Source organism: Octodon degus, unplaced genomic scaffold (assembly GCF_000260255.1).
Source record: "Octodon degus isolate 3935 unplaced genomic scaffold, OctDeg1.0 scaffold00007, whole genome shotgun sequence".
Taxonomy (NCBI): Eukaryota; Metazoa; Chordata; class Mammalia; order Rodentia; family Octodontidae; genus Octodon; species Octodon degus.
Window position 1 is genome coordinate 14294029 of NW_004524583.1, and position 9987 is coordinate 14304015.

General features: G+C 43.2%; 1 protein-coding gene across 1 annotated transcript in view; it reads left to right on the forward strand.

The window, feature by feature from the left end:
- Positions 1 to 9987, forward strand: part of Zfyve26 (zinc finger FYVE-type containing 26) — a 72648-nt gene that overhangs the window by 18060 nt on the left and 44601 nt on the right. Inside the window, exons 10-15 of the mRNA XM_023701416.1 lie at positions 379 to 582; positions 1655 to 2263; positions 2492 to 2578; positions 6339 to 6407; positions 6753 to 6904; positions 9203 to 9404. Of these exons, the coding sequence (XP_023557184.1) occupies positions 379 to 582; positions 1655 to 2263; positions 2492 to 2578; positions 6339 to 6407; positions 6753 to 6904; positions 9203 to 9404 (1323 nt within the window). The remainder of the gene's footprint in view (positions 1 to 378; positions 583 to 1654; positions 2264 to 2491; positions 2579 to 6338; positions 6408 to 6752; positions 6905 to 9202; positions 9405 to 9987) is intronic.

A 9987-nucleotide genomic window follows, 5' to 3' on the forward strand; every position in this document is an offset into this window, starting at 1 on the left:
AAGCCAGGAGATAGCTCTGAAGTCTAAGTACCTAAGATCGATTACAGAAGGGAGAGTGGGTAGGAGCCTAGCACTACAGCCTCTTCACTCCAGCTCTGCTGACTGCATATGCCTGAAAACATTAATTGAAGTTTTTTTCTTAAGAATATATTTTATTTATTTGAGAGACAGAGAGAGAGAGAGAGAGAGAGAGTGTGTGGTGTGTGTGTATGGCCAGCTCAGCCCACCAGGGGGCAGGGCGGGCTGGCATGTGGTGCTGGGGGATTGAACTGCAGTCCCTGATGCTTTGCTAAGCTAGTTCCAAGTAGGTGCTTTAGACCACTGAGCCATCTCTCCAACCCCTTAATTGAAGTTTACCTGTTTCTCTGTACCATTCAGATTCTGCCGGTGCCCTAGTTCCTGAGGACCTGATCCAGTGTCAGAGTCTGATCCTCTACCAGGGCTTCTGTGCCATGAAATATGCCATCTATGCCCTCTGTGTGAACTCACACCAGTACTCCCAGTGCCAGGACTGCAAAGACAGCCCCTCTGCGGACCTGGCCTCAGCCACAGAGCCCGCGAATGACTCTGTCACCTCCCCAGGTACGGCATGCCCCACCACACCACCATGGCTGACAGGGCCTGTCCCAGTGAATGCTTTGGGTGTTTGCTGCCCTTTCTCGTCATGACTGAGATGGCTTTGATTTTATGGAGCTCAGCAATAATGCCATCTATTGCCAGCTCAATGAAGCAAGTGGCTTGCTTCCGAGCACTTAGAGCAGCGATGGCGAACAGCCTGTGCGGAATGTGTGCCGTAGGTTCGCCACCACCGTCCTACAGCATTGTTTTCCAAATGCTTTCTGTTCTATTTCATTCTTTAAATATAAGCCCCTAAGAGAATTTTGTAGGTTCTATTACCCTGTGTGAAGATATAAGCCAAATGTCCTGTCCTCTCTTTTTTTTTTTTTTATTTTTTTTTTTTTGGCGGAACCAGGGATTAAACTCAGACACTTGGGCTTGCCAGGCAAGTGCTTATTCTACTGAGCCATCTCCCTGGCCCCCTGTCCTCTCCTTTTTTTAACCTAAATTTCTTAACTTGCTTTCTATGTCCAATGCTTGGTTCGTTTTCACTTCTAGCTTTGGAATAGACCTTTGTCTCTGAGCATGTTTTTTTTGTTTTGTTTTGTTTTTTGTCTGCTGGGTGTTTCTTAAGAGAGCTAGGCAGCCTGTGCCCACCTTTAACAACAGATTAAAATAGAGTAAGGAATAAGGAGTACACGTGCTGCCTTCATTCCTGGAACTGAAATATGAACTTTTTGTAAGAGATAAATAATAATAATCACATTTAAAAAGTGGAAACAAGTAATGAGTGTTCAGGGAATTCTACTTTTTAATTAAAGTCGCAGAATATTGCTACCAATCACAAAGAGACATGGCTGGGTAATCGTGCATTTTTTTTTAATCCCTCAGTTCCCTTAGTGATTAAAAATAAAATGAGTTGGACTAGGGAGATAGCTCAGTGGCACAAATGCCTGCCTGGCAAGCACAAGGCCCTGAGTTCGATCCCCAGTACCAAAAAAAAAAAAAAAACTAATTGAGTTACACTTGAGGAAAGTTCCTAATGTTTGTTTCTCCTTTCTTCTCCCTGCCTTTTCTCTTGCACGTGCTTCTTTAGGTGCTTCCCATCTCTTCTCAACTTACCTGGCCAGGTGTCAACAGTACCTGTGCAGTGTCCCTGACTCTTTGTGCCTGGAACTTCTAGAAAACATCTTCTCTTTGCTCTTCATCACCTCTGCTGATCTTCACCCAGAGCCTCACCTGCCTGAGGACTATGCTGAGGATGATGACACAGAGGGCAAAGGCCCCTCGGATATGAGGTCGCCATCAGAAAGCCCTCAGCATGCAGGCCAGCCTGAGAGGAAGTCAGAACAGGGTTCCCTTGGAGCACCCAGGAACCTGGCTTCTACAATACCAAGTTGTCTAAAAGAACAGCCTGCAGATAGCTCCCCGGGGCCCCATGGCAATTTTTTGGATTTAAAGCACTTTACGAAGGGTATCCATGGATTCCTGGCTGATGAGTTTGCAGTAGGGGCCTTCCTTGGGCTTCTTCAGGAGCAGCTAGACAGGATCAGTGGCCACAGCTGCCCCGATAAGGCAAAGCTTCCGGAAGGCCAGAGCTACACAGGAAGCCGAGATGGACTGCAGAGCCGCCTGTACCAGTTTTCTAAGGTTCTTTCTGAGGCCCAGTGGAGGTACAAGGTGATAACAAGCAACCATGGCTCAGGTGAGAGAAGGGAGTAGAACAAGCCCAGAAAGTGGGGAGGGGAAAAAAAAACAAGGGAGAGAGGCAGAAGTGCATGAGAGTCACTCCCTAAATCAGGACACATCGCCATAGCAGCCAGTTCAGAGCCCTGGAGTAGCACTCCATGCCTTGGATGTCAGTGCACTTCCTGCCTCCCCAGGCAGAAGGTCATGCCCCAGTTGATCACCCTCCTTATATTTGCTATTTCAGAGGAGCCACGTTCCCGAAGGTACCTGCCAACTGCCCCAAGGCACTCTAGTCTCCGCAGGGGTCGTCGGACAAGAAGGAGCAGGGCAGGTAATCTGAAGAGCTCACTCCCCACACCCTGCTTTCTCTCATGCCAAGCAAGAGTGTATTGCCCATTGTCTAATATCCTTTAAGATAAGCTGGGGAGGTAGCTCAGTGGCACAAGTACCTGCCTGGCAGGCATAAGGTCCTAAGTCTGGTCCCCAGTACCAAACAAAACAAAACAATCAATGGAAACAAACATCCTGTAAAATAGAGCTCATAGGGGCTGGGAGATAGCTCAAAGTCTAAGTGCCTGCCCAGCAAGCCTAAGGACCAGGGTTCAGTTTCCTGTATCACATGCCGAAACCAGGTGTGGTAGTGCACACCTGTACTCCTAGCACTGGGAAGGCCAAACTGATAGTGAGATGCTGTATCATATTAATCAAAATTTAAGAGATAAATACAACTTATGGTCAAACAAAAAAATGTAAGAATATCCTAGCCCCACCCCCTTAAGTTGACTCTTTTGTTAATATTCTTATATAATCTTCCAGAAGATACTATATACTATATGTTTGTATTGCATAATTCTTTATGCAATACGAATATATTATATCCTTTCATATATGCATGTGTGATAGTGATAGAAATGTAACTCGCAGCTTCCTTTTTTGTGTTATATCTGGTTGTAGATACAGATATGTAATGCTATATATTGAAATTTTCCTTCTCTCCCCTTAAAAGTCTGCTTAGTATGCCATATCACATAATGTTCATCTGTATGTTCTTTTTTTTTCATAATTTTTCATCTGTATGTTCTTAAACATTTAAGTTGTGTCCAGTTTCTTACTATTAAAAATAATACTAGCCAGGCATGGTAGCACACTCCTGTAATCCCAGCTACTCAGGAGGCTGAGGCAGGAGCATCAGAAACTCAAGGCCAAGCCAGGAGATAGCTCTGAAGTCTAAGTACCTACCTGGCAAAGTACAAGGAAGGACCCAAGTTCTGTCCCTGGCACTGCATACTGTGCCGGTCCCACACCATGCCGGCCCTAAAATCAGGTGTGGTGGTGCATGCCTGTAATCCCAGCACTAGGGAGGCTAAGATAGGAAGATGGATCACTACACATCTGAGCTGCAAGGTGAGACCCTGTACCAAATAAATGCATAAAAGATTTAAAAATAAAATAAAATGCAGGGCCATCCTGGGCAATTTAACAAGACCATCTGTCAAAATAACATAGCTGAAGTGATAGCTCAGCACTAAAGCACTTGCCTAGAACATGCTTTCAGTCCCCAGCACTGAAAAAGCAGAAAATAAAAATATAGAAAACAAGGGCCTGGAGAGATGGCTCAGTGGAATAAGCGCTTCCCTGGCAAGTGCAAGGGCCTGAGTTCAATCCCCGGTTCCGCCACAAAAAACAAAACAAAATATATAGAAAACAATCTTGCACATATCTGCATATTTATTTGAGTGTAGAGTATACTTAGAATTGCTAGGTCAGTGATGTTTTTCCATTAAAATCATCAGTATTACTAAATTGCCTAAAAATTGTAAACTGATTTATATTTCTACCAGCTATTTATGCATATATTAGTCAATGAATAATACCAGAATTTTGAAAATCTTTATGAGTATAATACAATAATGATATTTAATTGTTTAGTATTAACTTTTTTTGGTTTGGTTGAGATCATTTCTTTTTTTTTTTAATTTTTTTTATTTTATTTTATTTATTTGAGAGACAGAGAGAGAGAGAGAGAGAGAGAGAGTGTGTGGTGTGTGTGTATGGCCAGCTCAGCCCACCAGGGGGCGGGACTGGCTGGCATGTGGTGCTGGGGGATTGAACCGCGGTCCCTGATGCTTTGCCAAGCTTGTTCTAAGTAGGTGCTTTAGACCACTGAGCCATCTCTCCAGCCCCGAGATCATTTCTTTCAAATACCTATTAGCTATGTGTATTTTTCTGTAAGTTGCCTAATAAGTAAGATGCATTTTTCTAGTGGGTTCATCTTTTTTGTTGAGCTACAGAAAGCTATGTATGCATTAAAGCAATAGATTGATATAACTTTTTCTCTATTTTCTCTTTTTTTTCTATTTTATCTTTAGAGTAAAAAAATTTTTTTTGAAATTTAGTATAGTATCATTATACAGAAGTGCTTTTTATAATTTTTAGATAATCAAATTTCCATTCTGGCCTTTGGTGCTGATATTTCACACAGCTAACAAGAGCCCTTGTACTTTGCCAGGTAGGCACTTAGACTGCAGAGCTATCTCCCTGGCGTGGCCTTGAGTTTCTGATGCTCCTGCCTCAGCCTCCTGAGTAGCTGGGATTACAGGAGTGTGCTACCATGCCTGGCTGGTATTATTTTTAATAGTAAAAAACTGGACACAACTTAAACGTTTAAGAACATACAGATGAACATTGTATGATATGGCATACTAAGCAGACTTTAAGAGTTTCCTATATGCTGAACAATAATAGTATCTTGGGCTGGGGAGATAGCTCAGTAGAATAAGTGTCTGCCTGGCAAGCACAGGGTCCTGAGTGCAATCTCTGGTACCAGAAAAAAAAAAAAAGTATCTTCCCAAAGATAAATGAAGCATGAACACAGCCTTTGTCTCCAAAGAATGTGGAAGTTACTTGAATAACCAGTACACATGAAAAACTAAACTGAGGTGTTACCTGGAAACGGGTGCACCAGCCTACACCCGTTCCTTTCAGGGAAAGGAATTACATGAAATTGGAGCTTAGTTCATGAGATTATATAAACTGAGCTCCTAAAAAAAATGAATATTCACCAGCAAAGTGGCACTAAGAAAGGTGAAAAGGGTCTGGGGAGATAGTTTAGTGTTCTAAGCACCTGCCTGGCAAGCACAAGGACCCGGTTCAATCCCCAGTACCACACACCGTGCCAGCCGGAGGCAGGTATGGTGGCGCAGACCTGTAACACTTACAGTCCCCCTGCTGAGGAGGCTAAGACACAAGGATCACTACAAGTCCAGGTTGCATAGCGAGACCCTGCACCAAATAAATAAATAAATGATTTTTTAAAAATATTTTTAAATGAAAAAGAAAGATAAACACATTAGGTAGGATGGAGGTTGCCATAAGAGAAAACTGGAAAAACTTTAAAGATGGTTGCTAAGGCCCTGAAGCTGCACGAGTAATTGCTCAGAAGGCAAAGTTTGCTTTCACTTGACTTTCCTTGCCCAGGAGTCGAAACCCATCATCTCTTTCTTGTAGCTGGCTGCTCCTGAAGGGCAGCCCAGTCAGTGGGCCCAGGGAGCTGCCTTGCATAGGATGATAGTGCCCTCCAGGACCCACTAAGGGACAGCAAGCCTCCGTTGGCAGCCCTAGCACTTCCGGCAAGCTGACTGATGAGAGCTTTTCCTCGGGGCCTTTGAATGTGGTGGTCTTTGGCAAGCCAGGCCCTGTGCTTTAGTTCCCTACCTTTTCAAGTCTGAGAATACCTTTTTCTTTTTGTCAGGCTATGTTAGGATCCCTTGCATCCTGTTGCTTCCTGCTTGTAGTAGTTGTGATTTTGTTTTTTCAGATTATTGCCAGTACTTATTGAGCAGAGGGTGGCCATTGACCCCTAGAAATAATGGGAAAACTCCTAGGGCTGTGAGACCCACCAGTTGGGCCAGCTGGTACAGACTACAACCCGAATGAGCTCTGGGGCCATATTACACTTATGTTTGCCTTTGACAGAACAGTGTGCGTGCCCATTATGCTTTCCTCTGTCTGGATCTTAACTTTCAGACCAGCTTGCACGTTCTGCACTGTAAGAAACTGAATAAGTTTCTTTCTTCTTCCTGACACTTTAGATGGCCGGGACAAAGGCTCCAGCCCTTCCTTGGAAAGTATGAGTAGTGAACAGAGCACAAGTACTTCAGGTATGTAGGTCCCAACTAGCTGCCAAATTCAAGCCTGAGTTTAAGAAAACTGGCGCTGCAGATAGCTGAGCAGATTTCAGCGGGGAAAGGGGATTGCATTGTTTTACCCTCAGTTGAAGAACCCATCAACAGAGAGAAACATGATTGCCTAGCAAAAGTGGCTGGTATTATACGTGTCTGGCCTTCTGTGATGATAACATAGGTTAGCACTTCACTCAAGGAGAAATCAAGGCTCTTTTAGAGAAGAATTTTGAACAGGTAAGTATGTGGTTGGAGGTAGCTGCCTTATGGTCTTTCCTCAGTTTATCTTGCTTCCCTGAACCCCATGTCCTTGTGTTCCAATAGAGGGCAGTCTGAGCGCCGTGTCCGGGCGGAATGAGCTGGATAGCCGATCGCAGCCCCATCCTCAAAGCCCATTCCTGCCCATGATGTTCTCCCCACCCGAGTCACTGCTAGCATCCTGTATCCTCCGGGGGAACTTCGCAGAAGCCCATCAGGTGAGGGAGCCTTGGCTGCCCCTTGTCCTCGCAAAGAATGCTAAGTCAGCTCCCGTGGCTATGGTATGCTGAGTTTTGAGGACAGCTCGATGTATGTGACACCAGAGCCACTCAGGAACACTTGCGGAACAACACTGGAAAGAGAAGCAGAAGGGAGTTTCCATGAGTTCAGACCCAGTCCTCAGGATTGCAGATTCAGAGAGGTTGAGTTGTTTGTTCAAGGTTAATGTTTATGTTAAAGCATCCTAACAAGGTAAAAGAAAATATTTAACCATGTTCTTACCAGTTCAGATCATTGAAATGATTTTGTTTCTTTCCTGGTGCTCGGATTTAGAACATGTCCATGTTTTCATGTAGTTTAACAATTGTCACACAGGGCTGGCCAAATAGCTCAGCAGATTAAAGCTCCTGCAAGCAGGCGCAGGGGCCCAGGGTTCGATCCCCTGGCCTGCCGTGGTAGCGCATGCCTGTAATCCCAGCTCTTGGGAGGCTGTAAACAGGTGTATCACTACGAGTCTGATCTAGTAGTAAGACCCTGAACACCCTGTAGACCCTTCCCTAAAATTAAAAAAAAAAAAAACCGTCATGCAGACAGTTTTCAGTAATAAAGCCAGGCCAGTAAATGAGATGTAGAGGGGCTAGCAGGACGGAATGTTGACACTTCACTAGCATTAGAGCTGTAATCAGACTCTTCTTGGGCATAGAGGCACATATGTAATCCCAGCCCCTTGGGTGGCTAAGGCAAAAGGATGTCAATCTTGGCAACTTAGCAAGATCCTGTCTGGAAGCAAAAAATATTTAAAGTGCTTCCCCTGATCACCTTAGATCTCCTACTTTAATGATAATGATAATTATGAATCTTTGGGAAGATGGGACCTCTCCCAGCCTTTCTTTTTGTCTTACCGTTTTTGTGGTTCTATGGATAGACCCCGGGGTCTGACGCACATCTGTAAGCACACACAACTTAACCACATACCCAGTCCGAAAATTTGGGGTCTTGGCTTTCTGAATTTTTGCTATTGTTTGCTCCCCAGGCTTCCTTCCTCTCTTCCTTCCCCTCTGTCTATGTATCTATCTTTTCTTTTTGCTTTTCTCTTCTTTTGTTTTCTCTTTTCTTTTCTGGTACCAGGAGTCAAAATAAGGACCTTGTGCTTGCCAGGCAGTTAGTTGCTTAAGCTGCTGAGCTATATCCCTGGCTCCCCAGTCTTTCTTAAATCCAAACATAATGACAGTTGGCTGGGAGTCTCATGACACTTCTACCCCTCAGTGACCTCCACTTCACCTTGTTTCCTATAGCCTTGATTAATTGATTGATTGATTGATTGATTTTTTTTTTTAATAAAAGCTTGATTTTTAACCTGGTTACAAAACAAGTTTTATATATCTTAAGAAAATACCACAAAATGTAAGCAAGAAAATAAAGTTTCTTTTAACCTTATTGTATGGAACAACCAATATTGAAGATACTGGGTATTTTGAGCTAATATTTTTCTGGGATCCATATGGTTTTATATAGCCAAAATGATTTCTCATTGTGTTTTTTTATAGTATACTGTAAGCTTTTACTTTGTAACTTTGAAATTAGTGACCTTATAGTAATATCAGCAAGTAGCATTCTCCATTTTCCTTTTGGCTAACTTTTTGATTTTTTTCAGCTGTCTTACAGTTGTAATATGCCAAGATAATCACCTTTAAGCATCAATTCTTTTGGGTTAATTTCTTTAAAAAGTTTTTTTACAAAAAATTACTACATCAAAAGTTTTAAATTTTGGGGGCCGGGGAGATGGCTCAGTGGAATCAGCGCTTCACTGTCAAGCACAAAAGCCTGAGTTCAATCCGCAAAAAAAACAAAATAAAATAAAAATAAAAATAAATAAAAGTTTTAAATTTTATAGTTTATTGGAAACTACTTTTCAAAACAATTATGACAGTTTAATTATGCACTATCCCAAGGATTCCTTTTTGCACTTCACTATTGTTCTATGTGCAAAATAGTATAGTTACCTAAATTGCTGGCTTATTGATAAAGGCAAATATTTTCCCATGTCTGTACTAGTTATAACTATTTCTTCTGAAATTGTCTGCATCTTTTACTGGGCTTCTGATGGCTTTCTTTACATAACAATTAAAAGTTATGAGTGATTTTCTTTGATCTACTTTTTGATCAAGTCAGTGGATTTCTGACCCTACAAAGCCAGTAACATAGAGCCATAGTCTAACGACTTGGCCAGACTTCCTCTCTACATTCCCTGATGTAGTGGGCCTACCACAGCCGTGCTCCTCCCTTTTCCATGACAGGTGGTCTTCACATTCAACCTGAAGTCCTCACCCAGTGCTGGGGAACTGATGTTTGTGGAGCGCTACCAGGAAGTGATCCAGGAGCTGGCTCGAGTGGAGCACAAGATTGAAAACCAGAACTCAGATGGCACTAACAGCACCATTCGAAGAACTGGCAGTGGTCGTTCAACTCTACAGGCCATTGGCAGCGCTGCGGCCGCAGGTCAGCCTTCTCTGCTGCCACTGTAGGTGGTAAGGTAGCTAGCTGGGGGTGCAAGGGGTAAGGGAAGAAACCACTGAAATTGTAGGCATTTTGTGATATCAGGCACAAATCCAAAGCAAGACATTTATTTTGGAAAACAGCAGTCCTGACACACTGAGAGTGTACTTTAGCTGCATCCATCCTCCCTGACCAGGTATTCACATTCTTACCACTAGAGCTGCTCCAGAAAGCTTGTCCCCTGTGACTTACACTGTAGAGTGTGAGCTATTTCTTTTATGCATTTTGTGGCCATTGTCTCAGGCTCCAAGGACTGGCTTGGAATTTATTTCCTTCCTATGTGATTGTTCAGGAACGGAACATGTTATTGCACTATTCCTGAAGTGAAGAAGTTGTGTACTGGGCCAGGGAGATGGCTTAGTGGAATAAGCACTTCCCTGGCAAGTGCAAGGGCCTCAGTTCAATCCCCGGTTTCACCAAAAAAAAAAAGTTGTGTACTGACATTTGACAGCCTGAGATCCACATGTCTTGAGTCTTAGCTGAGGCCATGCTGCCCTGAAGCCCATTTTTCTTTTTTTTTTTTTTT